Here is a 27,983-nt window from a genome sequence, read left to right as displayed (position 1 = left end):
GGTGTCTTTTTTTTAGTTGAGTGGAAAAACAGAAGTTGCTTAGAAAAGTGCTTTGGTTATTAGGTCAGCTGAAGATTCAGCATTTTTTTTTTCCCCTAGCCACTCCAGCTTTGATTAAGACTCCTGCATGATCGTTGCTGGTCTGTGTGGCCGACAACCCAAAACTGGGCCAGTCGCCCATGTTCAACCTGAGGCTTACGCTGAGAACTGAGTTCCCAAATATTAAGTGTCAGAAGCAAGCTCTCTGCTATTTATTCCCCTGGACTGTTCCTGGAAGATCATTATTTTTCATCAGAATCGACAAGAAGGAGGAACAGAATTGCAATCAATAAAAGCTTCTTTGAAAAAGGCACATGTTCCGTGATAAAATGATTTCAGCGGCTGTGAGACTTTTCTATTCTGGTCACAGAGGCCAGAAAAAGGAGAAACTTGGCAAGGTTGGAACATGGACTCATGGATGTTAAACCGGTGATCGAAGGAGGGAAAGTGTTCTTGAAGGAAGAGCACAGGCTAGAGGACCAGATGTGAAGGGGGTCTGTTATTAGAAAAACGTCTAATGCAGTGGTTCTCAAAGCAAGATCCCAGAACCGGCATCAGCAACACCTGGGAACTTTCTAGAAATGTGCATTCTCTGGCGCCTCACTGTACCTAAAGTCAAAAACTCTGTGTGTGTGTTGGGACAGGGTTGGGGGCAGTAATCTGTGTTTTCAAACAAGGCCTCCAGCCAATGCTGATGCAGATGGAGGTTTGGGAAGGGCTGTTCTAAGAACCACCTTGGTTCCCCCACCACAAACAGAGACGCGGACCCCGAGCTCTGGCATTCTGTTGTTCTGAGATCCCTCCAGAGAACAAACCCTACCTTGCTTTGCAGATAGGACTCCAGTCAGTGCACTGCTGCTGGATTTACTCTGGCCTTTCGAGTTTTTCCGTCTTTCGAGAGCGTTCTAAAGCAGCATTGGGAGAGAATACAAATCTCTATCAAAAAAGCCAAAAAAAAAAAAAAAAAAAAAGAAAGCAAAAGAAAAATACCTACTTAGAGTAGATGCATGCTCCCATCAGACACACAAGACCCCTTGGCAAACCCCAAATGCTGAACCAACTTTTAAAATTCCGAGGCCCTGCCAAAGAGGTATGAAATTTATGGACCTGGTAGAGAGTTTTGTTTTGTTTTGTTTTGTTTTTTAAAGTTGGTGCCCAGCAGAATGACAGCAATTACCTTCTCCTATATATAAAAGGCACTCAATGCGTATTCATTAAATTAAGTCAAATCCGAAAGCAAGTGCTCCGTCTAATGTGTGAAGTCACTAGTTATGGAAACCCCTTCTGAATAGACATGAGACGGAGAACAGGTTTACTTTTATCTGCCGATGCCAAAAGATCACTGTTGGTCTTTGGAAGACTTCCGGGCTGGACTGGAAAAAGCCACAAATAATGAATGACGTCTGCCACGGACACAAGATAAGGAGGCACACAGGTGCTGACCAAAGTGCCATTCCTGTCACAGACCCTTACACTACAATTGATATGCGCTGTGTAGCAGTGCTTGGCACATTGAAGAACCAAATAAAGGCTGTTAAATGAATGCATACACACATTTTTTAAATGTATGTATTAATTATACAACTTTAAAAGCTGCATTCTTCTTTGGCTGTGTGTGTGTATATATAGACTGGTGTAAAGTGTGGCCCCCAACAGCATGGAAAAGGGAGAACAGCATAGAGACTTCAGGGAAGAAAAGCTAACGTCAGAAGCCAGGAAAACGAGACGGTTCTCCCAAGCATCTAGACTGCTATAAAACTCTACCCTCAGGAAGAGAAATCAATCTATTTTCAAAGCAGAGAAACCCAGGAGATGTTTCTAATTATAACGCTCACAACGAACATCTGCAGAAATAGATATTATCAGACTAATGGAGCTGGGATGAGTCTAAACAACAGTGGGAGAATTTAAACATTCTGTCCTTTCAGTGTGACGTGAACGTTCTCGCTCAGATTGTGATTCCCCAATCTTGGTTTCTTCTTGTCGCTCAGAAACCATTTTCTTATGGATGATTATGAGACAAGCAGTGTCTGATGATGGAATATTTTCTAGAGGCGCTGATAACAAACCTAATTCTATGCGGACCGAGGCAGTGAAGTGGCCACGTCCAGATCTGGGCAGGCTCCATGCGCCCTGTCTAGGTGACAGCAACGAAAATGCTCTTGCAAAAGCTATTTTTGTTGTGTTTGTTGTTTTGTGCTTCATTCTTCCTGGTTACCTCAGTGAAAGCTCTAACTTTATCTGGGAGGGCAGGCGAGCACTCACATGTCTTTGGCACATAAAAGGGAATTAACACAGAATGGCATTTAGATGTACAATCATGAGTCATTAACAGCATCATCACAATTCTCTACCTTATACTTGGCGATGTTTGATTTCAAGAGGTTGACCTCTTCGTGGAGTTGCTTTAATCGCTCTTGAAGGTACCTAGGAGAGAAAACATGTAACTAGGAAGTGTCTGGGCACAAAATAAAAAACATATAGGCAAGTAGGAGAAGAAAAAAAGAAAACAACCCGCCTCCAGAGCTATTGTGTACACACAATGCCTTCTCACCACCAAAAGAGGAGAAGAAAAGTGCATCTTGGTGACCTCTTCTTAAATGGATGTAATCAAGGCCAAATATGCCCAAATCACAGAAACCCCACTTTAGAACAGCCTTCTGCAGAGAACCTCTAAGGGATATCAACATAGTTTTCACATAATTCTCATTAAGATGATTCCACTGGGGAGGCAGGCAGGAAGAAGCGACACCAGACATAACATTAAAATTGACACACGCACACACGCGCGCGCACACACACACTCTGAAATTTGCCTCGGGGAAAAGAAACAGCTAAGGGAATTTCTCAATTTATTTTCTTATTCTTTCCCCTCTCCTTGATATCAATACCAAGCAGCTTTCACCGGCTCCCTACCCTTCTTGCCCAGCTGGGAGGCGGGGAGGGGCGGGGGAAGGAGACAGGGGTTGGGGAGGCAAGTGTATAGGGGTGTGGTGCCTTTCTGACTTTCGAAGCTAATACGTGGCATTACTATCACCATGTTGGCGGTGGGACTTTCCTGTCATTGCAAGGCAGCTGTAACTTGGGCTGCCCAGACTGCACGGCCAGTGTCCTGCCTGAGTGCCTGCCTGGGCCCGGCCACTTGCCTGTTCTCCATACAGAGGGCATCCACGTCAATGATGCGGTTCTCGTGCCCACCCAGGATGTGGTTTAGCTCCTGGTTGAGCCTCTCCACTTTGTCCTGGTAGGAAGACCGTTCTTCTTTAACGTCCTGAAGCTCGTCCACAGAGGCCTGCAGGTCATGCTCCAGAGACTCTATCTGAAACCAAGGAAGTGTCCTTACTTAAGATGTTCTTCAGACATCATTTTAGGGCCAGAGATGGAGGCTTCTGCTTTGCTGACCAACTCTGACAGGGCGTATTCATCCCACCTGCGAGAGGAGGGAAATGAAGTCTAGGCTCTCTTTCCTGTCCCCTAACTAGGGCTCTGTACCCGTTGAGATTTTGTCTAAAAAGCATCACTCAACACTTGGGGAAATTTGCAAATTAAGGCCCATTTGTCATGTCTTGTTCCTTTCCTGTCTATCCTGAATGGGGGAAAGGGAAGATGTTTCTTGTGTTCAGAGCAATGGCACCCCAAACTAGGGGAACAGACCTTCCGGAAGCAAGGACCACAAGAGGCAGATCAGGAACTTACAGAGCAGGGAGAACGTCAAAGCATTCAACTCACACCCTCCTTGCGCCTCCGGCTGGCATCCCAGGTACCTTGCCTTCTCTGAGAAACGGGACACAGTCCAAAGGTACAAACATATCCCCCACTCTTAACAGATGTTAGCAATAACCTGTTCCTTAGCTCTTTCCAGCTGCTGAACCAAGTCTTCACGCTCATGGGCTGCAAAATGCCGCATGCCAATTTCTTCATCTCCGAGCCTCTGTTTGGCAATTGTCATCCTCAAAAGCTGTATTTCCCATTAGTAGGAAAAGGAAGAGAGAGAGAGAGAGAGAGAGAGAGAGAGAAAACGTCTGTGTGTGTGTGTGTTAAAATGAATAGATCCAAACCAAAACCTGAGCATATTCAGCAAAAAGTTTTGGAAGGTATGACTTTTCAAGAAATACTAAGGAAAGGCATGAGACAAAGAAATGTCTTGCCAATATCATGAATTAAAGAATAAGTTAAATATACATTGTAGTTTGCACACACATGCATATACCCCTATATCCATGCACACACAGTGTAAGTCTAATGGGAACACTGGCCTGGGCGTTTGAAGGTGGAGGTCCTTTGCAGGTCTGGCACAGTAAAGAAAAAACTCTGGGTCTCTTCTATAGTCAGCAAAGACAACAAAATGATAACACAATTTTTGGAAGCATCTAGTAAGATAGGCCTGTTGTTCCCACATCTTAGCAATGAGGCTATGTCATCAAGGGCCTTAAAAATGTCCCAACCAATGATCCAGTAACCTTGTTTCTGACAACCTGGGCTAATAGCAATCCCAGACATGCAGCAGCTTTAGGAAAAAAGAAAAGGTGGATTGTACTCTCATTTTCAGAAAGAGCTAAAGAACGAGAACAAACATCTAATGAGCATGGGATGGCTAGCAAAATGTAGTGCAACCAATCAATGGGCTAGTTTGCAGCTGTTGGAAATAAGGGTGATGAACTGTGTAATAACACAGAACATGCTTATGATAGCATGCTAAACGGGGAACAAAAAGCAGAAGACTAACTTTCATTTGCAGTAAAATTGAAGTCATACAAAGAACTTGTGCACAAAAGAAAAAGTGACCCAATACACCCTAATTTTTTAAAAAAGATTTTGTTTACTTATTTGATGGACAGAGATCACAAGTAGGCAGAGAGGCAGGCAGAGAGAGAGGGGGAAGCAGGCTCCCTGCTGAGCAGAGAGCCCGATGCGGGGCTCGATCCCAAGACTCTGGGATCATGACCTGAGCCAAGGCAGAGGCTTTAACCCACTGAGCCACCCAGGTGCCCCTGTCTACACCCAAATTTTTAAATGTGTGTGTTTTGATGATAGTGAGATATGTATGTTCTCTGTTCTGTACTCTATGTTCTAACTTGTCAAATAAGCACACACGACTTTCATAACAGACTTTCATTTATAGGTTTTTAAATGCCTACAGATAAAATTCCAGGCTCCAAAATGTAATTTTCCAAAGGATCCCTGCAGACCTAGAGTTGCTCCAGACTCTGGCGCCTAGCTCCATGTGCAATTCCAAACCTTCGGGTAGGGTCATAATGGAAACAGTGATCCCCGGAAGATCTGATGGGGCCAGAACTGTCCTTAAGTGTCTAGGTCAGTGCCAACAGTGTGGCCATGAGACTGACTTTTTCAAGTTATGGCCCTGCTTCCTGATGCTTCTTCTGAAAAGGTTGTAATCCTGACTCCCCACTTCCCTGTAGGGTGTGTGTGGATGGGCTTCGTAGACGGACAACCTGGAGACAGATTTTTATGACCCAGCCAGCAAAGTCCGCTTGGGGTATGCTTTTCCTCACCTAGCATGATTCTTAAGGGGTTCGTGGCAGCAAAGAAAATGGATCTTCAAGTCTCTAAAGGATTTAGGGGCAGGTGAAAGAAAGTTAAAAGCCAAGGTTTTATATTAACTAGATCGAGACAATAAATACCAGCAGTCACCAAGGAAAACAATGGCGTAAACAGAAGCAACGAGCATCTACTTTCAAACGACAACTACTTTGGGTCCTTTACTGAAAACCACTCGATTGAATGTGACCAATATTTATTGTGCACCTACTATGTGCTAAAGCAGCACTGATACTGAGCAGACAATTCTCTGGGCAGCTCGTGCAAAAGGCCAGCAGAGGACATAGGATACTTAGGGATGTAGACAGCTGTGCTCCATGGAACCTGATTACAGCTGATCCTCATAACTCAAGGATCCTGCAGGTGTGAATTTACCTACCTGCACATCTATTTGCAATCTCAAAATCAACATTCATGGTGTTTTTGCATCATGGCCAGACATGTGCAGCTATGAACAGAGTTGCAAAGAATGTGACTCCTCTCATAGGAGCGTTTCCAGCTGAGGTAGAACAAAGCAATGGTCTACCTTCTTGTTTCAGTCCTCGTACTGCAAACAGATGCCCCTTTCGTGGTCTGGTCATTGTCCTGTTTGTTCATGCTTTTGTTCTTTTTGTTGGTGTTCTGCTGTTTAAAATGCACAGTGCTGAAGCAATGTCTTGTGTTCTAGGTCGTGAGGTGCCTGACGGAGAATTCGCGTCAGGTGTGACTTACAGCGCTATGGGCCTTGAGTTCAAAGTACTCTATGAACTGATTAAAAAAAAAAAAAAAGTTCTGACCAGAGGCTCAGAGGAACCTAGTCTTACATTTCCTCTAGGAGCAATCTTCGGTATTTGCTAATTTGTTGTTTGCAGAGAATTTAGAGAGCAGAGCTATCTCGAATGATGTGAATCACCTGTACTGGGGGAGATGGTGTTTATGGCAGAACTGGTTAATTCAACCAATGACTGGGATGTGAAAACATCTTCTGCATCAGACAATTTCTTGGCTCAGAACTTTCAGAACCCAAGTGGATATGCAGATAGACAAACAGCTAACCAAATGAGAAACGTTTCTCAGATCAAAGGGTCTAGGAAGGAGAGGGCTCATGCCTTTTTTGGAGTGAGGCTACAGGAGGCCTTTGACACGGCGTGGAACGGGGGGCACTTCGCCTGATATGTGAAAAGCCAGACTGACAGCCTGATCTTGAAGTAATAAAACACTGCTGTGGTTTTCCATGCACAGAATGCTTCACTGAACACCTAATTTAGAATCACACAATTATGTTTGCTTAACGCCAATTAATTATTAAACATGTTTATTGAGGTCTGACAGCCATATAAGAGAGTCATCTTTTATATGCCCGATGCCTGTTATGCTTCAATAAATATGTTAACAATCATTTGGTGTTTAATATGCATACAATATTGCCTATTAAATTGCAGGGCTGGACTGGTTGAAACATTTATTTTTAAAAGTGAGGCCCACACTCGTAATAGCTGGATCATTAGTTGTTCTGAAATTCAAGTGCAACCAGCTGAAGGGACCCAAGGAGGGGGTTGCAGTAGGGATGCAGTGGGAAGAGTTCTCCTGACTTCCAGGGCAGCAGCCCTGCAGGCCCTGGAATCTGTCTGGGTTGGGGTCTGGGGTCTGGGTCCACAGTCTGCTACCTGTACAACTGTACACAGGCCTGACCTTCCCCGAGCTGCTGTATCTTCCACTGAAGCAGTAACAGTATAGCTTCTGTGGGGGGAGTGGGGTTGGGGGGGCAAGTGGGTGCTATAAGCATGAACTGAGAAGGAGTGCAGGTGGTTTAAGTGAGCATTTAACTCAGGAGTTCAAAGATCGTGCTTGTCAGGAAGAGAGCAATGGAGAAGAGAGGATGAGTGAGCACAATGTTTTCAGTTGGGCCACTATGCACCCCTGCTTTCAGGGTCCCAGACAGAGGGGTGTGGGAGGGTGGCTGCTAATACATTCGGACACAAGCACATTGTTCATATTTATCCATACTGCCCGGTTCGGGAACCTAAATGCCACATGCCCTGAACTTTATGGACAATTTAAGGGACCATCAGGGGAACCAGGGCTAGACACAAGTTTTTGCCTGTCACATGCTGACTTTAGGATGTAATCCTAAGAGATGGTGGGATTTTTCTGCAACACTTAGGCACAGCCCCTGGAACACAGAATGTGTGCACTGTCAGCTGCTGCTGTGATTCTCGTTATGCCTGTCATCACTGTCACCCTCCATGTGAGTGTCCCCATACATGCGCCCCCCAGGGAGGCCCAGTCTTTCTTCCAAGCTGAAAGAAGCAGACTGGAACCAACCTGATCCATACACTGCAGGCAATGATGCTGACGTCCCACCTTGGAAATGGTCATGAAGCAACTGCTCGGGCCACTTAATTCCCCCAAATGGGGCCATCAGACTTCCGTGGCCAACCTTCCTGCGCCAGCCTGAGAAGCGGATCACTGCCCCATAAGGCTCATGCACGCCACCAAGAGATGTATTCATTTGCTGATTTAGATGGAAATAAACGCTTATGAATGAATTATGGGTGTGAGTTGTCAGCTTATGGCTGAGGAGCAGCTGCAGCTGGGATGTGGCTGAGGGACACGGCCACAAAACCATGTGGCAAAATGGCTCTTGGGTGCCCCTCCTCCACCCCGTGGATGGAGTCCAACTTCTCTACGGAGGCCCTGTTCCAACTCTGGTCCTCCTTGGGGGCCCCCCGTCGGAATGACTCATTCCTTTCCAAGATCTCTTCTCAGCCTTCACCCTTCAGCCCTCCACATCCTCTCCTCATCTGGTCTTCGCTTGCCTGGACCCGTCTGCCCCTGACGATGGTGACAGGTAGCCAGGGGCAGGAATGGATGCTATTCGCAGGTGTTACCTGTGTTCAGACCCCGGTGCTGCTTATCCTCGTCGTGCCACCTTGGCAAGTCATCTAAACTCGCTGGGCCCTGGGTGTCATTGTTTTTTCTGAAAATGGGGAATGTGTTAATTCATCCAGGCTGCTGAAACAGATTGCCACAGATTCAGTGGCTTCTAAACAACAAGCGTTTATTTCTCGCCATTCTAGAGGCTGGAAGTGCTAAAATCGAGGTGCTGGCAGACGTGGTGTCTGCTTCCTGCTTCAGAGATGGCCGCCTTCTTGCTGTGTCCTCATGTGGTGGAGGACGTGACTGAGAGGTAGAGGCCTCTTTTATAAGGATACCTGTCCCATTCATGAGAGCGCCTCCTATTGACCCAATCACTACACAAAAGCCCCACCTCCTGCTACCATCCCATGGGAGGTTAGAATCCCAACATACAAATTTGTGGGGGGACACAAATATTCAGTCTCTAACACTCCATCCCTGGTCCCCTGAAATTCATGTTCTTCTCACATACATAACATACTCATTCTATCTCAACAGCCCCAGAAGTCTTAACTCATACCAGCATTGACTCTGAAGTCCAAAGCCTCATTGAAATGGCACCTAAATCAGATATGGGTGAGACTCCAGTCATGATTGGTCCTGCGGTAAACCCCTCTGGCCATGAGCCTGTGAAACCAGACGAGCTACGTTCTCCCACAATACAAAGGCAGGACAGGCAGAGGACATTCCCGTTCCAAGAGGGATAAACAGATAAGAAGAAAGGGGTGATGGGTCCTAGGTAAGTCCAAAACTGAACAGAACAATGTTAAACCTTTAGGCTCCAGAATCATCCTCTCTGGCTTGATGTTCTGCCTTCGAACCCACCAGGGATGACAACCTCACCCCCATGACTTGGTAATGCAACCTCATAGGGCTCCCTGCTGGCCGTGCAGGTCTGGGTGACCCCATCGTTTGGAACCAGGCTGCTGGGATCCCAGGCTCATGCACACCAGGCCGACTGGGTAGTCTCTGATTTGTCTTCATATTCATTCTTTCATTGTTTTTAGGAACAACCCCTGGGTCGTGTCTGAGTTGGCTGGTCAGTGCTTATCTCCTTATCAAAAGGTCACCTGGCCATCCCCTTGGTGGTCTCATTTGTTCTACAATACAGATAGGCTGAGGACTTCCAAATCTTTCATTCTGGGTTTTGCTTAACAACTCCATCTTCAAGTCATTTCTCTATTGTATTCTATAAGCAATCAGAAGAAACCAAGCCATGTCTCCACTACTCTCCGTAGAGATCTCCTCAGCTAAATACCAAATATCATTGTTCACAAGTTCTACCCTCCATAAAACAATGGACTCAAACACAATTCAGCCAAGTTCTTGACTATCGCATAACAAGGAAGGCCCTCCCGCTAGTTTCCAATATGTTCCTAGTTATTTACGAGGCCTCATCCATGGCCTTCACTGTCCATATTTCTATCAACATCCTCTTCAGGATTACTTTAGTATTCTCCAAGAAGACATAGGCATTCTCCTCTGTTCTTCCTGAGCCCTCGCCAAAACTGCCCTTGATGGTCCATTCACAGCAATGTAGGCTTTATCTAGCACACACTTCCAAACTCTCCCAGCCCTACCCATTATCCAGTTCCAAATTCACTTCCACATTTGTTACTTGTTCTAGCAGCATCTCGCTTCTTAGGACCAACTCCTGCCTTGGTCTGTTTGGGCTGCTATAACAGGACACAATAGACTAGGTGGCTTCTGATCAACAAGAATGCATTTCTTATAGTTCTGAGGTCAAGGAAACTCATGCTCAAGCCACTGGCGGATTTCGTCTCTGCTGAGTGCCTTCTTCGTCATTCACAGACAACCATCTTCTTGCTGTATCCGCACTTGGCAGAAGAGGCCCAAGAGTTCTCTCTGGGGTCTCTTCCATGAGGTCATTAATCCCATTCATGAAGGCTGAGCTGTTCACCTCTCTAAGGCCCCACCTCTGGATACCACCCCAGTGGGAGTTAGGTTTCAACATAAGAATTTCAGGGGGATACCTTCAGTTTGTAATAAGGATAAAAGCTATTTTGTAGACAAGACAGCTCTGTATGGCTGCCCATCCTGTGCACTGCACAATGCCAGCTCTCGGAGGAGGGTGTCTCTATCCTCATAAAGTGCAGTTACAATGCAATGATGACTATTGATGTAAGTCTCCAAAGAGCTTTAAAAGTGCAATCCCCAGTTACAGTTGGTATGGTTACCGTTCTTAGGCAGAGACTCTATTTGTCAGTTTATGGGGAAGATCAGATGAAAGGATTACTAACAGGAAGTGGATGCTAGCCCTCCCTTCCCCCCAGTTCTGTGTTCTGCTGCAAAGAGCTCACCTAGGGAGAGGTCAGCATCAAAAGGCATTTATTAGACATTCAGCTGGCATAGTGCCATGCCTGCCGACTTAATAAACAAGGCCCTGCCTATCTTGACTTTTCCTGTTGGTTTTCTCCATATGCTCTCCAACTGCCCTCTGACCGTTTTGAAATACCCTTGATAAAATTGGACATAATTGCTTAAAAAGGCTCCAGTTTGCAACTCTACTGTGTACACCAGAGTCCAAATCCCTGGATCTATAGGTCAATCCAGTTCTAGCTTTAAACAAAAGAATTTGTCACTAAAATAACCAAATCAAACCAAAAAAACACAGTTGTTTTCATTGTCTTCCTCCCAAGGCTCTGGAGATCATCACATGCATTCATTAGTGTGTATATCAATGTCTCCCGGTTAACAAGCACCCAACTTGAGCCAAACAATGTGCTAGAAGCTTTCCTGACACATATCTTCAGTGGCTTTTCACTGCATTGGAACAAATGCCAGAGTTCTTAGTTGGGTTGATGAGGCACAACATGAGGACATGAGCTTCTCCCCACAAGCCTCCTGACTCCATCTCCAGCCACTTGCCTTTTTTCTGTTCTCTAGCCTGTCTGGATTCCTTTCAATGCCTCAAACATAAATGCTTGTGCCTGCTCCTGGACCTTTGCACATTCTCTTGGTCTATCCAGAACCCACTTCCTTTCTGTCTTCAGGTCTCAGATCCAATGTCACCTCTTCTGTGAAGTCTTCCCTGGATACCATCATGAGAGCCATTCACCCTGAAGTGGCTCCTACTCAGATCACCCAGCTCTACTGTCTTCATTATACCTACCAGAAATGATCTCATTCACCTTTCATGCCATCCCCACCAACAGCTCCACCATAGCCAGAAGCTCCCTTATCCAGTGCTCTGGAACATCTGGTACCCACAGTGGTGTCTAGCTAACTGGAGGAGCCCTTAAATACTTTTTAAACATAGGAGGGCTCCATTTGATGCTTCCCATGATTCCAGGAAGCAGACACTGTCATGTCCTCTACAGGAGAGACCCTCCCACCCCACAGAGAGGCTGACGCAGGCTCTGAAGCCAAGGCTCTTGCCCTGAGTCCACACTGAGTTCAGTGAGTCACAGTGCCCCCTCTCTGAAGGTTGCAATCTCTTATTGCTTACAGGGAACACAGGTGGCTCTTCCCACGCCCCAAGCCCTGGCTTCAGTGCTTACAGACATGAACCCAGAGAAGACCAACAAGGTACCCTGTGACATACTGTTGTATCTCCATTCTCTGATGAGGTAAAGCAACCTGCCCACACCATAAACCTGGCAAATGGCAGGACTGGGAGGTCCACCCTGGCAATATAGGGTTGTGGAATTCATGTTCCATCACCTCTCTCCACAACTATGACAGCAACTGCACAGTATTCCCCAGGGGAGTGTGTTCTGTGACAAATGCTTTATGCAACATAACTTTTCATATTTAATTCTCATAAAAGGTACACTGGCCTCCCTGCCATGCCTTTATCGTCCCAAGCTTGTCCCAGTCTCAGGGCTGTGCACCTTATCCCTTGGTTAACTGACCACCTCCCACCTCCCACTCTTCAAGCTTCTCAGCAAAGGGCCTGTGAGCAGATATGCCTTCCCTGACCACCTAATATAAAGAGTGTTCCCCTTCTGCCCTGGTTGTACCCCATAGTACTCTAAGTCATGTTTTCACTTAGCATTAAATATCCTCTGACATGTCATACTGTATCTCATCAAATATAAAACTCTAGGGGTGCCTGATTGGCTCAGTCAGTTGAGTGTCTGACTCTTGATTTTGGCTCAGGTCATGATCTCGGGGTCACGGGATTGAGCCCCACCTTAGGCCCTGAGCTTAGTGCAGAGTCTGCTTGGGATTCTCTCTCTCCCTCTCCCTCTGCTCCTCCCCCTGCTCATGCTCTCTAGCTCTCTCTAAAATAAATAAATTCTTAAACAAAAAAACTCCATCAACTTTAAGACCCATCTTTATGTACATCTAAAAGGAATAAAAATTGTCCATCGTAACAACACAATACCACTGATTATATGTCAGAGATGTTCAAATGTGAAGACCTTCATCTCAGAATCTATGAAATAGAATGTATCTGTTTAGTTGATTACTGTTCATCTATCCCTACTAGAATGGAAGCCCCATGAAAGCAGGGACTCCCTGTTTATTTCCCCCTCTGTAGAGCCTATAGTTGGGGCCTCAGTACAGCTCTGTTGAAATGATTTCCACTGAGCTGTGCACTATGAGGCAAGTACTACTGTCATTTCCATTGTGCCAAAGAGGAGAACAACTGTGACAAAGAGAAGTCAAGCAGGTGGCCCACGAGCACACAGTTAGGAAGCCCCTGAATTACCGTCAGCCAGGTCAGTACACGTCAGCCTCAGAGCCACAGTCTTTATAGGGCCCCACCGAGCAGCCATAAGGCGCTTCAATGTCCTTGCTCTTGAGCATGATCTGGATGTGACGTGCTGTAGAAGGAGTCTTGGGCCACTATCTCTCAGAACCAGTTCTCTAGGAATCACTAAACTCTACGCTTAAAACTAGTAATACACTGTATGTTAATGACATTGATTTTAAATTTAAAAAAAGAGAGAGTAAACAATACTTGAAAAAACTAACAAATAAGAAGTAAGTTACAATGCCTGGTCTCATGGGCCACCTGAGCTACGCACTCATCTGAGGTGGGACAGGCTCCAGTACGGTCTCTGAGACCCAATGTGTCTAATTCATCTGACAGTAAAACCTTAGGGAATACTGATCTGCTCTGACTGCTTGCTGAACGATCTGAGCATTGTCTATAGTTCATAGTCAAGATCCCAGTTAGAGCAAGATATGCTGGGGCTGGAGCCGGCGAAGGGCCCTTATCACTCATTTCAATTCTTTGTAATTAATTTCTATAATGCCCCAAGGTAAGAGCTTTTCATTAGAGTGCTCTCTTCATTTGGGTCTCCTACAGACTGGGACACATCTCTCTGTTCCTCTGAAGCATAAAGAGGAACGGTTTACAAAGAGCTTTCTGATAACTCATTCCAGACCATTACAAACAGCCACAGCTGAGCACTCTTTTCTTTAAAAAAAAAAAACAAAATATACTTTAATTAGTCACCTGCATACTCCTTGGTCTGTCTTTATTGGCTCGTGGCTTTGACTTAATTGGTTTGCTCTCTGAATCCATCCAAAAGTCCCACGTCAATAGAGGTATGGTCACAGAAGGGCCCTATCGTTTTATGGTGCCAACGCCACATAAAACAGAGGTGCTTAAAGGCCATCAGCTGGTGTAACATAAAGCTCATTATTAAGGGCAAAACCCTGTTTTTATGCAATATTATAAAGAGCTACATTTCAATTGGCCAGCAGGGGCCCAGGAAATTCGGATGCGGGACACTGTTAGGAGATGCTGTCCACCCGAACGCCCTTGCTTTTGAATACCTTGCATTGCATTATTGTTCTTCTGCAACAAAGTGCCATAAGTTGTCACATGAAGAAAAAACAAAAGCAAGTGGACAAGAAAACCGAGTTCTGGCTGTCTCACTGGGAACATGAGTTCCTGTTTCTGGCACGCTCTGCTGTTAGGTGCCTATTCTACAAGGGGCACACAAAATGCAAGGAAGCTTCCAGGAGCTCTGCACCAAAGGAAGCATGCCTGGTGCTGGCAAAGTCTGGGGTGGTTATAAGGAGTGCTGAGTTTGGGGCATCCAGAGGCGAGGCTTCTCACCACAATTTCTGTCTCTACTGGGAGGCATGTACCCAGTTCACTGGAAATACTTGATCAATAGGAAGGAAGACCTGAGCTTCCTGGTAGAATACTTGCACAAGAGAATTCTAAGCCAATCTGGCCCCAGGTCATGCTAAGATACCAGCAACATTTACCCTTAGTGGAACACTTCCTAGGTTCCAGGCACTATGCTACACCCTTTATAAACACTGAGTACTGCACACACACACCCAATCATTAATTCTCCTTGTCCTACTTTCTTTTCTTCCCAGCGCTAACCTCTATCTGATGATCTTGTATATTTTATTTTCTTACTGTATCTCTCCCCAACTAGAATATAAGCTCTGTGAGAATGGGTACGTTGTCTTTCTTATACCTTGGTGTATCCACAGCTCCTAGAACATTAAGCGGGGTATGTAGCAAGTCCCCATTTATGTGTGGATGAATAAATGATAAAACCTGTCAACAATTCAATGGGAGATATGATCGCTCCCATTTTCCAGATGAGGAAGCTAAGGCCTGGAGAGAAAACTGACTTGCTCAAGGCCATAAAACAACCACTGGCAGAGCTATAAATCTGGGTCGAACAATTTCCAAAGTTGGACTTCTTAGACTATATTTCTCTACACCACTTGACATTGATTGGCAAGGCTGGAATTGGTCTTTCCTGGAGTCCCAATCTTCCCAACTCACAGCTCAGTGCTTTCATGTTGGTGGCCTCATGATTTGTTATACATCAACAAAGCACTATCAGCCAGCCTTCCTCTTTCAGAGAGCTCACCTCTGGCTATCTGACCCAAATGTGCTCTGCTAGGTTTGTTGGTGACTCTTACTAATCCTTAAATTCTCAGAGAACCCCTTCTTCCTCCTGGTCTTCTTTCCCTAAATCCACTCTTTTAATGCCCAGAAAAGGAGCAGGCAGTCCTCTAGGGCAGGAAGGAAAGCTGCATTTCTCCTACTGGGCTCTTTTTCAGACTTGAGGTCCCAGCATTGTCGGGTCTTTCCACATAATTGGTCCTTATTCTGCACAGACTGACACCCTGAGAGCCCAGGGCAATCTACCACCCATGAAAAGCTTTTCCCAAGGTGATTTGTGGAGATATGAGTCCTCCCTCCCCACATGCCTCCTCTTTCCTCATTAACCTTTCAGAACCATAATCATCAAGGAAACGGAGGGTGTCTGGTAAGTTTCCCTCCTCATGCCTCTCTTCTAGCTTGTACTGGGGGTTTGTGTCCACCCAAGAGCTCCGAGAAATTCTTGGGCACATTTCAGAGAGACGGCAGGTGGTGTTTGATCACGGGACCCCCCCCCCACCCTATCCCGGACCCCCCCACCACCCTCCCAACCCCATGGGAGGGCTAAGCTGCTTGTAAGCCAGGGTGGCAACAGATCTTTCAAGAGGCTGTTTGAAAATGCTTTATGGCACGTAGGGTCACAAGGCTCTAGCTGAACAAATGGAAAAATTAGTCTACCTTAAAATATCCAAGGCAAGTAATTTCCTATCACCTTGTTTCTTAAATGTACTTAACACCTAGAATCTGGGCTTCCCAAAATATGGATAAGGGTCATCAGTTAAAATGGCAACTTGGAGATAACAATCTTCTGCTTTAACAGTCACTCATAAAATGATGCCATCGGCCCTTCTGTTTGGAATGGTATGGGCTGGGGGAGGGGTAGTCCAATAACATCAGATACGAAGTGTTCTTGAATTTCACAGGCTTGAGGCAGCCTATGGGCAGGACTTTTACCCTGAGTCCACCAAGGCTCAGACTCAGACACTGCTCTCTCCACAAGGGCTTCCCAAGGTCTCACACCTAGGGTTTGCTTTAGTTTTATTTTTTTTTAGATGAAAGTTTGCTTTTTTAGCTCATTTCTCCAAATTTTGAAACTACTTCTTGGCCTGTGAATGGAGTTACTGGTGACAACCACAGCTTATTTTCTCAGTCTGCTTATTTTCTTATATTCTTTGTCCTTTTTGTTCTTCTCTTCCTCTTTCTTGAACCTTTGGCTCTTCTTTTCCTTCCCTTCATTCTCTCCGTTTATTCATTCACTCATCTATTCCATTCCATTCCTTCAATTAAGATTTACTAAGAAATGTGCATGTACCAGGAACTAAGAGTGCTAATTCCTAGCAATAAAGCCCAGTCAGGAATTCTGCCTGCAAAGAGCTTACTCTTGGGGTGAGTGTGCCATACACGTGCATAAGCAGAGGGGAAAGAGCGGAGCACTGTGGGCATGCACAAGACCTGCCCCTAAGAGTTGAAGAAGGCTACATTTGACCTAAGACTGGAAAGATGAACCAGAGTTGGAGAGGGAAGTAAAGGGAAAGAGTGTCCCAAACAGCGCCAGTAGCAGGTACAAAGGCCCTGAGGCATAGGACAATAAAGTTCAGCAAAGGGGCTGAAATTAGTGTTGTTCACTGAAGCATGAGGTGACTAGTGGCAATAGAAATCAGTTAAGGGGCCAGATACTGGAAGGCCTACCCACCATGGCAAGGAGGTTGAACTGGATTTGGAAGGTGATAGAAATGTTGGAACAGCAAGTGACATAACAAATTAAACAACAACAAAAAAGAACAAATGGAGGATTAACCCATTCTTCACCACATACCAAGGAACAGGGGCCTCTGCATTTCCCAAGATGCCTGGTGTCATTATCAAATGAGTCATCTGGCCCTAATGTTGACAACCGGGGGTGGGGGTGGGGGGGAGAATGGCTATGACTCACAGGGATCTGAAAATAAATCAGCCCTATAACTATAGATGCAAATGAGAATAAATGGATTCTCTGGGGCTCACTGCAGTTGGTCTTTTTTGAGGAGGGGAGGCTGGGTACTGAGATACGGGGCCTGCTGAACATTATAGCATCTTCCCTGTACCTTTCGGCGGGCGAATTACTTCACAGACCATGAATATGAGTCACTAAATTCTAAACCTTGGGCAAGAAAACAAAGTTTGGTAAATGTGTCCAGCTACTGGAATAAAGACCCGGAGTGCAAATAAATGAAGAAGTTCAGACTGTGCCAACACACAAGGAGCCCCAGACCTGTGCTTAGTGTGACACGTGCATACACACACACACACACACACACTCAGTCCTGCACACACTCACACATGTATACACACATACTCACATACACACACGCCCTCCCTTTCTTTCCTTGAAATACCAGTTGCAAATGTCGATTCCCATGTCTAAAAGGTGTCAAAATTGAAAGTGACCAAAAGATGAGGCAGAAGTATATTTTGGAAAGTTGGGGAGGTGGATAGCTCATTTAAGGGGGAAAAAAAGAGATAAGGAAATAAAATCAGTCAAGAACCATGAATCCAAATATCATATCTTTTCAAAATGTTCTAATATTTTGTGGATTTATTATGTCTCCAAAATTCCTGTAGTATTTTTATGGGTTTAAGGGAAACTACTAAACACATCTCATTTCATTCTCTAGAAAACCTTGAGGAAGCGACTAAGAAGGTCTGGCCTTTAATTATGAACCAAACACCTAGGTTACAGAACTTAAATCCTTGTAATGGTGCATAAAACCACACCAGAGCCCTGATTAGCTTGTCCAGTGTTAATTAAAACCCTTCTCAGGCATTCTCTCCCACCCCCTACTTCATGACCTGGAATAGTCAAGCCTAATTTTTTCCAAATATATGTAAATCCAAAGGGTTTAAAAAAAAATGTAAAGGCTGATTAAGTGGAGAAGAGGCTATGCAGGAAGACCTCCCAGTTGGTCCTCAGACTGATCCTCTCAAACCAGCAGCAGAAAATCCTCTCTGATCTTTGATCATGGAAGACTTCTCTGTATAACGCAGACTCTTGCGTGCATTTTTTAAAGAGCCAGCATCTTTCAAAATGGCGCCTTCCACGAAACAAGAACTCCCAGAAACAATGAACATCACCATCATTTGTCAAGAAAATTTGGCAACATTTAAAAGACATTTCCGAAGAAAGGACTTCCTCCCTGCCATGGAGTTTTTTTGAGTTGAACTCCAATGGCCATCTCTGTGAGGAAAGCTGCCTCTGGCAAGGAGTTGGAAATGGATCTCTTGTGGCAAAACAGAAATTTTTTCTGGTGGTGGGGGGGAAGAGAATTAAAACTTTGATAGTTTTTCTTCCTTTTCTCAATTGTACTTTTGTTCACAGCTTCAGCTGGGAGAGAGAGAGCACACATTTAGTTTGGAGTTTATGAGTTCATATTTTATAATTAACGTTGCCAACAGGGGAGTTTGATTAATACCACGCAGTGGATTTTGAGCAATGTTCCATACAAATTGCCAAATTTAGCAATAAAATAAATTGGTTATGTGAACGTAATTAGTAAGATGACTACTTAAAATTCAAAACTGAATGCGAATAATTCCAAATCATCTGAGCCACAAATCCATTATTTGTAGAGAAGGGGGAAAACATAGCATTTTGGGTTTTATTTTGCCCTCAACCGCAATGTTATTCACCACCAAGCTGAATATAATGAAACTTCCACAGTGGGTTGTGGCAATATTTTGGAGCAACCCAGAAGCATGCACATACGCGTGCGCACACACACAAAAGGGATGTCATAAAGATAAGAAATGCTAAACTGTGACTTTTCACTGCAAATGTAAAAATCTATAACAGGGGCGCCTGGGTGGCTCAGTGGGTTAAGCCTCTGCCTTCGGCTCAGGTCATGATCTCAGAGTTTTGGGATCAAATCCTGAATCGTGCTCTCTGCTCAGCAGGGAGCCCGCTTCCCCTCTCTCTCTCTGCCTACTTATGATCTCTCTCTCTCTCTCTCTCTGTCAAATAAATAAATAAAATCTTTAAAAAAAAATCTATAACAAATTTCTCAGCAAATGCGGCATTACGTTTTTCTGATGTGTTCCCCATAAACCTCTAAGCACACAATTACATGGCGGAGCTTTTCCCTTTAAATATTCACAGTACCTTATTGTCGCCCTGGACTTCCGCAAGCCTTTGCTGAAGTTCTTTAATTTCTTCTCCCAGATGTTTATTTCGGTCCTGAGAATCTCGCAGTAGTTGTGCAAGATTAGCCTGGAAATGTCAACATATTATGGAATACAATCAGAAACACGGGAGTGGATCAATGTGGGGCTTTGTTGGGCTTGCGGAGGCCGGCACCCCGGCCGAGTGGAGCCATGCAAAGCCCATTAGATAAATGCATCCACGATTGCAAGTGTACACATCACACCATGACAACTGCATGGTGAGGGCAACAGCACTGGCTGTGAACCTCAGCACGGGGATCTCCTTTGTTTCCAGAAGGGCACGAGGACAAGGAATGGAGGGGTCAGTCATATTCGACTTTTTAGAGAAAAAATGTTAAGGGCTCTGTGCTAAAAATCTTGCAAATGGATGTACAGTTCAATTATAAACTTGAGCCATCAATACAGGAGAAAGCTTCATTTCCTTGTTTAGATAGTTTTCTTCCCCTTCAGATAGAACTGGTTTAGTGAGCTTTTCTTTGCTACCTCAATGCCCAGAATTTTGATCACGAGATGAGTTTGCCAGAGAGGGGACGAGGAATGAGCAACAACTTTAGAAATCAGGGTCTGGAGGTAATCCAACAGTCTCGGGCTGGGTTGCTCACCTCCTTATTCCCTTCTTCTGGTCCCGTGGTACCAGGACAGTTCACCTGCCTGACCCAGGTTCATGACATCATCCATTCATAGGCTGTGCCTCCTGCTCAGACCCAGATCCCTCTGGCCCATATGGCCTACTCTCTATGCACCAGCCTCCCCACCTCGAGCCAGCTCCACCTCACATCATCACTGCCCCCATGCCCAGAGCATGTGAGCACCTCTTAACCATGCCCCCACCCCTTCCGCAGGTGCCCTGAGCTTGGAAATGGCTGTCACATGACTGCTTTTCGTGCCACACTGTTCCCCTTTTTGCTAGCTGCTGCTTGCTCTGGTTCTTGCCTTGCTTGTTGCCCTCTTCTCTAACCTCAGCGAGAAGACTGCAAGCGACGGAAAAGCAGAGATGCTGTTCCTCCTTTCCTTGGCGTCCATGTCTGTTGCTTCAGGAAGGGCTTGTGTTCCAGCAAGTGTTTTAAAAACTCATGATGAATAAATGAAGGAAAGAAGGAGGGACAGAAGCAAGCAAGCAATGAGAATATGGCCTGTGGGGAATCATTCAGAAGTAGCTGGAAGGGGGATTTTTAAGATTATTGTGAAGAGTCCCTTCATATTACAGCTGAAGAAACCCAAATGCAGAGGCATTAGGGGACTAGTGTAAGTGTAGTGGCCAAATCTCCAAGCACCTTAATGCTAATACTTTTGGGGGTGCTCCTGGCTGGCTCAGTCAGTACTTTTGACTCTTGATCTCAGGGTCATGAGTTCAAGCCCCACATTGGGTATGGAGCCTACATTAAAAAAAAATATTTTTTTAAATTCTAATACTTTTGGGAATACTCAATGTCAGCTCCTAAAAAAGGAACGAAGGTGGAAAGATAAAAAAGTTAAGCCTTGGTTTGGCTCATCCCTGACTCTGCACTCTGTCTCATCTCCCATGTCCCATCTACTGGGGATTCAGGTTGTCTCTACCTTCAGGTTCTTCCCTACTCTGGCTGGGCACCTCCCAAGTTTACTTCCTTGCTGGTGTCCAAGCATACCAGGCATGCTCCCATCCTGGTGCAGTTGCTCTATATTCTCTCACGGGAATGCTCTCCCACCAGAATGCTCTCCCACCAGAACACCTCTTGGCTCCCTCTCCCTTTCACCTCTTCAAGACTTTGTGCAGAAACCACAGTCTCAACAGGGCCTACCTGAACCACTCAACCTAACACTATCTCGATCTAACACTCAATCTAACACAGCAACCTGCTCGCCTCCACCCTGACCTTCTAAGCCCCTTCCCCTACGCTATTTTTTTCCTTTGTAGCCCATGCCATCTTTTAAGATATCATGTGATTTATTTCATGGCCTCCTGCTTACTACTTATTTCCTGCCTCTCTCTCTCTACAAAAATAGAAGTTCCATGAAGGGCAAGGAATTTTGTTCTCTCTATGATCTACTCCAAGCACCTAGTAGATGCTCCATAAATATTTTCCAAACAAGGGACAATATGTTGAGTCTGGAGATTGTGGTCTCAGCCTAGGGAAGAATATGGAATATTAACAGTATGTACCAACACTGAAGCCAGTGCTGGGCACAGAGTCTTGCATGGAAACCTGACTCATCCCCACTGGCTGGATTTAACCAAGCCCTGTATTCCTCAACAATGCGATCTAATTTTCAACCTTGTATGTGCGAGGTTCATATTTTAGAATAGCTGTATTCTGATTTTCTCAGTTTTCCATTCTTATCAGATAAAATTTGGTGAAGGATGCAGAAAATCAATTCCCATCTTACACTTAAAAAAGCAAAAAAAAAAAAACAAAAAAAAAAAAAAACAAACAAGAGACACTGTGACCAAACGACTATTTCTGGAAGTTTTTAGAAATCAGATCAATTAAGCTGGATCCCTGTTCTGCCACTCACAGGGCTGGGTGACCATGGGTGAAGTACTCGACCTCTTGAGTCTCCCCATCTGAAAAAGCAGCTGCCCACACATATCTCACGTGACCATGTGATACCTAAATTGAATAATGAACACAGGACAACTCCCACAGTACTTGGTATACGGTAGGTGCTGCTTAAAGGGTTAGCTCCTCCTGACTGTGTCCTTCCAGTGGCCCCAACTCAACCACTCAGCGAAGGGCTGGGTAGACACGGCCGAATGCCTCCTTGGACACAATTAGCTCCTTTGTGATCCTGCCCTTTTACTACTCCTTATTCATCCATTTGCTTATACAACAAATATTTATTGAGCACCTACCATGTGTTTTAGACTCTGGATATACAGCACTGAGCAGGACAGACAGAATGCCTTGCCCTTGTACACTCCCATCTGAATAGATGATATTATATTACATTAGTTACATTATGTTGCCATAAAATACAGAATGACCTACTGCTTGAATGATGAGAAAAACAAAGTGGGCAAAGGGAACAAAGTGTGCCAAAGGAAAGGACCACATTTAAACCAAGATTTAAAAAAGCAGAGAGAGCCAGGATGAGCCTTGTGGATGGGAGTGGGGAAGTTCCCGATAAGGGAAAAGGCACCCTGCTTCCCTCACTCCTAACACATCCCAGGATTCTGATTCCCAATTTCCAGTTGGAGAACAGTTCAAGGCCACAAGGACAGGCCGACCCCAGGGTCCAGAGTACAGTGATGATTTAGCTCTTGAATTCCCTTTCCTGGTTTCTCCCCTCTATCTGCCACTCTCCTTCCTTAGCACATGGTAGCACAAGTGGGCTGCCTCTGCTTTCCTTCCACGGAACCCCAGAACACATCCCAGACATGAGCTCAGCTAGCATAATCCCTCCCTCACAGACCAGAGGGACTGGCCCCACGGAGGGGCGGGGAAGCAGCGTCTCAGCACCCCCTCTGCAGGAGACACAGCAAAATTCACCTTCACGGCGCCTGCCTCCTCCTAACCAGCAGAAGGGAGGCTCAGGAACAAATGCTTGTAAGAGTGACAGCGAAGGGGATCAAGAGGACACTTATCAGGACAAGCACTGAGTAATGTATAGAGTTGTGGAATCTCTATTATTCACCGGAAACTAGTATAACATTGCATGTAAACTATACTGGAATTAAAATTAAATTTGAAAAAGAGTACCCGTGGAAACTTAATAAAAGACACGCCCCCCGACCCCGTATCTACAATGTCCTTAACCTTTTCTTTTCTTTCTTTCTTTCTTTTTTTTTTTAAAGATTGCATTTATTTATTTGAGAGAAAGAGTGAGCGACAGAGAGAGAGAGAGCAGGATCAGGGGGAGAGAGAGAGAGAGAGAGAGAAGCAGGCTTCCTGCTGAGTGTAACGGCCAATGGCAAGCTTGATCCCAGGACCCTGGGATCATGACCTGAGCCACAGGCAGACACTTAACTGACTGAACCGCCCAGGTGCCCCAGTCTTTCCTCTTTGAATCAACAGTGGCTTGAGCTCCTCAGGTAGCGGGAAGACCCTGATATTCCGTCACCAGCCTCAGGTCGTAGCTAAACCAGTACAACCAGCTAAACCAGTACCAGTACAAACCAGTATAACCAGATCCATCCGTGGAGAAAGGCTAGTTCTCTACCTCCAACCAGGCACAGAGCATAATTTTTGTAAAATACAATAAAAATCAATCACTAGAAAAGTGAATTTGGGCACCTGGGTGGCTCAGTCAGTTTAGCATCTACCTTTGGCTCGGGTCATGATTTCAGGGTCCTGGAATCGAGTCCCATATTGGGCTCCCTGCTCAGTGAGGAGTCTGCTTCTTTTACTCTCTGTTTTTTCTTTCTCAGTAAATAAATAACATCTTTTAAAAAATGAATTTAAATGGCATCAGGGTAAAACCCCCAAGTGTTTGGTAGAGTCAACAAACATAAAATCATGCTGTCAAATTGTCACAGAAGTTTCCGAACACTTCCTCAATTTCTGTGTTTATCATGGGCCAGAAGCGAGCTGCCTGGCTCCCGGCATGGTCCTGGGGCCTCACTTTGAAAAGCCCCGAGCTTGGAGAGCTGTCAGGTTATTTAGCTATTAGCACAGGGCAGGCACCTGGTATTCACATCACAGGTTCCAGTGCTATGGGAAGCAGAGGACAAGGCTGCTTCTGGAAACAAGGATTTGTGGAGTCAGTGATGTGACTGATGACCATTATTTACTCTGCAGCTGGCTGAACAGAATTCTACCAAAATAAAGCCAGGCATTTCCATAGTAGCCACAGAATGGTGGTCCATTAGGAGCGCAGAGCCTCCATGCTGGGTTTGAGTAAATCTACCCGTGCTTTGAAACCGACCCCACTGTCGGGTACGGTGGGGGAGGCACCCCGCTTCAAAGCGCTCAGCTGTAATTTCACATTTCCCAGGCTGGGTGACTTGTCAACACAGATTTCTTTTCTATTCAGTCTTTTCAGTCCTTCCACCTCCTCAACTCCAAAACAATAACTTCGGGAACTGGAAAATGACTGCTCTGATAGGGTACCTAATTCCTTGACATATACCTTAAAGAGGAAAAAAAAAGAAAAGAAAAGAAAGAAAAGTAGTCCATTTCAAAGCACTCGAAATAGAGGAGAAAAGTTCACACGATTCTTTTGACCAAAAATAACACTCATGACTCACACACGCTCACTCTAACAATCCATCAAGCTAACACGTGGGGTCTGCTTATAATTTATCAGCTATGCAGGGCGTTTTGTCTCTGTGTTATTGAGAAGGACTCTGTGACCATCAGCTGGCAATAGCCACACTATGTAAAGGAAATGTCAAAGAAAAAGTGGCAGACCGCCTAACCCTGGGAAGGCTTTTGCAGGGAAGGAAAACCAAACCGATCTCTGAGAGATCGTTTCCTCTAGATCTCTGGGGCAGGAGCTAACATAAATAGCAAATTGCAAAAGGGTTTAAAAGCTCTTTTAAATATTCAGACCTAGCCAGGGCCCACAGGAAAGGTTGACATTTTAGCTCTGATAACAGGGGAATAAATACGGTAGCATGTGTTGTAGGACCCATATACTGCAGTGACTCTTTCTAGCTGCAAGTTCATGCACATCATGATCGGGAAGAGAGACGAGCAGGATTGGATGGGAACGTCTCTGGGACATTCGAGGCCAAAAGGATTCAGACACACCTTCGTTGAGGAACAAGTCAACCCCCAGTTACCCAGTAATGTCTATAGAGATGCGCTGCCAAGGCCAGCCCATGGTGTGGGCACCATGACTCTCATGGCAATTCTCTCTGCATAGAGATGAAGGCCACAAATCCTGATGGTTATTGTGGGGGCAAAGATCTGGAAGGTGTGAGAGCAGTGTGATCTCACCCCAACCTTTCGCCTTCTGGGGGGCAGACATTCTCACTAAGACAGAGAGCCACATGGGCCAAGGGAGCCATTCATCCAGCTTTCTTCCAGTCCCACTGCATCCTAGGCTCCAGCTCTTGCCTCAACCACTGGGTTTTGATTCGCCTGTAAATGCCATAAAATATGTCAGAACAGTTTACACTCTAGATGCAATATACTTTTTAAACTTATAAGAAGTGATGGCAGGGAGATTTAAAAAAATCAATGATATAATCACATTTGGCAATGACAATCACAGGTAAGGACCCTAGTTTCCAATGATCAAGTAATCAACACTGGCTCACAAGGAAGGGATTTCAGGACACTAGTTATAAAAACACCACCCTGAATCCTTCAGATGGGGAGAAAAGAATCCACTATATACCATTTTTCTCCCTGAAGTAGGAAAAGTAAAGATGGATATGAAGGGGATCAGAATATGCCACTCCAAAATATTCCACTTTGCCATGAGGATATTTTGAGTTGAAGGCGATTGTGAATCAACAGATACAGAGAGTTCCCTTCCCTCCTCCCCATTTCTACCTAAAAGCAGGGCATAAATTTCCCTTTGTGAAGCTGTCCCAACCTCTTTCGTACCAGGAAGAAGTAAGCAGCCCATCACCAGAGAGCCATTCGGGGCACCCCAAGATCTGCATTATACAAGACTTACTAAAATAACCCTTGGCTCCCATTAATTTCCTATACATTTTCTAGTCACTTTCCCATAGCTGATCATCCCTGGAAGCCCAAATGCCCTTTCTTTTATTAAAATGGTATGTAAGCCCCTGAGCCAACTACTTCTTTGGGTTTCACTTCTTCTGTGAACTCCCATACATATAAAATAGCCATAAAATTGTATAATCTCCCTTCTGTCTTTTGTTAGTTAAATTTGCAGGCCCCCATGTACTGAACCTAAGAGTATAGAGTGAAAAAAAACCACAGAATAAAAGAAAGTAATGAAAAGTTTAAGATTAACCATCCATCCTTGCACTAGCCCAGACACCGGCAAGAGCAGAAAAAGGGGTGGGCCACATATTTCCACCTGAGTCCTTAAATAATTCAGACCAGCGACCAGGCATCAGGGGCAATACTCCAGGGGCAATCCCCCATGTCATCCTGAATCTCTGTAATTTATTAGATACATATCACTGCAGGAACCTAGCCATAGAAAACTTAGTCTACATCACAATGTAAAAATGATGTACACCAGAAAGTCCTGGTGACATAAAAGTACTGATGTAAAAGTACTTATCAAATTGCTGACATAAAAGTACTTATCAAAAGTGGGAGGGAAAAAAGTTAAGTAAGAGCCAGAGAGACAGGTAAAACCGTGACCTATGCACTTCCTCGAGAACAGTAAGGAAAAGAGAGGGTGAGGGGGAAAGAGACAGAGACCAGACTCAGAAACCAAGCTGTTGCATGAGGTGTTAAAAAGTTTGATGCTGTGTTGGGGCACCTGAGTGGCTTATTTGGTTAAGCATCTGCCTTTAGCTCATGCCTGATCCCAGAGTCCTGAGCTGGGGTGGAGCAGGGAGTCTGCTTCTCCCTCTTCCTCTGCCCCTTCCCGCCACTTGTGCGCTCTCTCTCTCTCTTGCTCTCTCTCTCTCTCGCACTCACGGTATCATACACACATGCTCTCTCTCTCTCTCTCTCTCTCTGAAATAAATAAAGTCTTTTTTAAAAGAAGTTTGATGCTGTGGACTCCTTAAAGCCATACCTTTGGGAGGGCAGAGTACTAGATTAAACAAGAATATGTTTAAAAAAATGTCTGATGAAACATCAAGTATACTTGAGCAGTGTGACTGATAGCAAATTTAATTGCAATTTTGACTCTGCTGCTTTGGTCTATGGTGAGTCCTGTGTTAATAGTAATAGACGGAGACTTGCTTTGCTGAGCAAGGGCTCCCTATTCATAGCAACTGCCAAAGTGATGACCTCTGCTACAGTGACAGTTTTCCTATTTACACAGAAACAACCACCCAGAGCTCCTGCCATACATATGTTCTGGCTGTGCAAGGAGCCCTTGGCAGACTCCTCCCACCTCATAACCTCAACACACGTGCTTGCGAATGACTGCATTTCCAGGCCCATAGGCAAACACACACCCAAAGGTTTGGAAGGTTGCTGTGGACACGAATGTTTGCTTCATCTTGGCCATTATGATTCTGCATTCCTTGAACATAAACATCCCTATCTATAAATTGGGGGTGGGGGTGGGGAGCACTCTCACCTTCCTCCCAAACTCCCTGCAAATAACTACAGAGCTGATAGCAAGACCCACCCTCTAGTACTCAGAATGAAATTACAGTCACTTCATTCGGGAGGACTCCCGCAAGCCGGGCCTGGATTTCTTCCCAATTTCCCTGGTGGAACAGGAAAGTTGCACTGTTCAAAGAGTCATGAAAAGAAACATCTCAAAGCACTTGAGATCTTTGAAGGAAGTTTTAGGTTGTGAGCATCAAATCCAAAAAACATAGAGCCGCTCTGATTTGCAGTCCCCGGGGGACGAAAATAAGATTAACCAAAAAGACTTCCGTACTGAAAAGTAAAAGACTCCCTCCCATTCCACAAAGGGCCAA

General features: G+C 45.1%; 1 protein-coding gene across 2 annotated transcripts in view; it reads right to left on the bottom strand.

Moving 5' to 3' along the window:
• LOC111149061 (coiled-coil domain containing 149) overlaps positions 1-27,983 on the bottom strand; it is a 99,151-nt gene that overhangs the window by 29,632 nt on the left and 41,536 nt on the right. For both annotated transcript variants that reach the window (XM_022505965.1, XM_022505964.1), the window contains exons 4-8: positions 19,467-19,574; positions 3,881-3,997; positions 3,186-3,358; positions 2,394-2,466; positions 860-944 (exon numbers count right to left, since the gene is read on the bottom strand). In XM_022505965.1, the coding sequence (XP_022361673.1) occupies positions 860-944; positions 2,394-2,466; positions 3,186-3,358; positions 3,881-3,997; positions 19,467-19,574 (556 nt within the window). The remainder of the gene's footprint in view (positions 1-859; positions 945-2,393; positions 2,467-3,185; positions 3,359-3,880; positions 3,998-19,466; positions 19,575-27,983) is intronic.

This window comes from Enhydra lutris, unplaced genomic scaffold, assembly GCF_002288905.1.
Source record: "Enhydra lutris kenyoni isolate GAN:26980312 unplaced genomic scaffold, ASM228890v2 scaffoldscaffold21, whole genome shotgun sequence".
Classification (NCBI taxonomy): Eukaryota; Metazoa; Chordata; class Mammalia; order Carnivora; family Mustelidae; genus Enhydra; species Enhydra lutris.
This window is presented reverse-complemented; position numbering and strand designations above follow the sequence as displayed.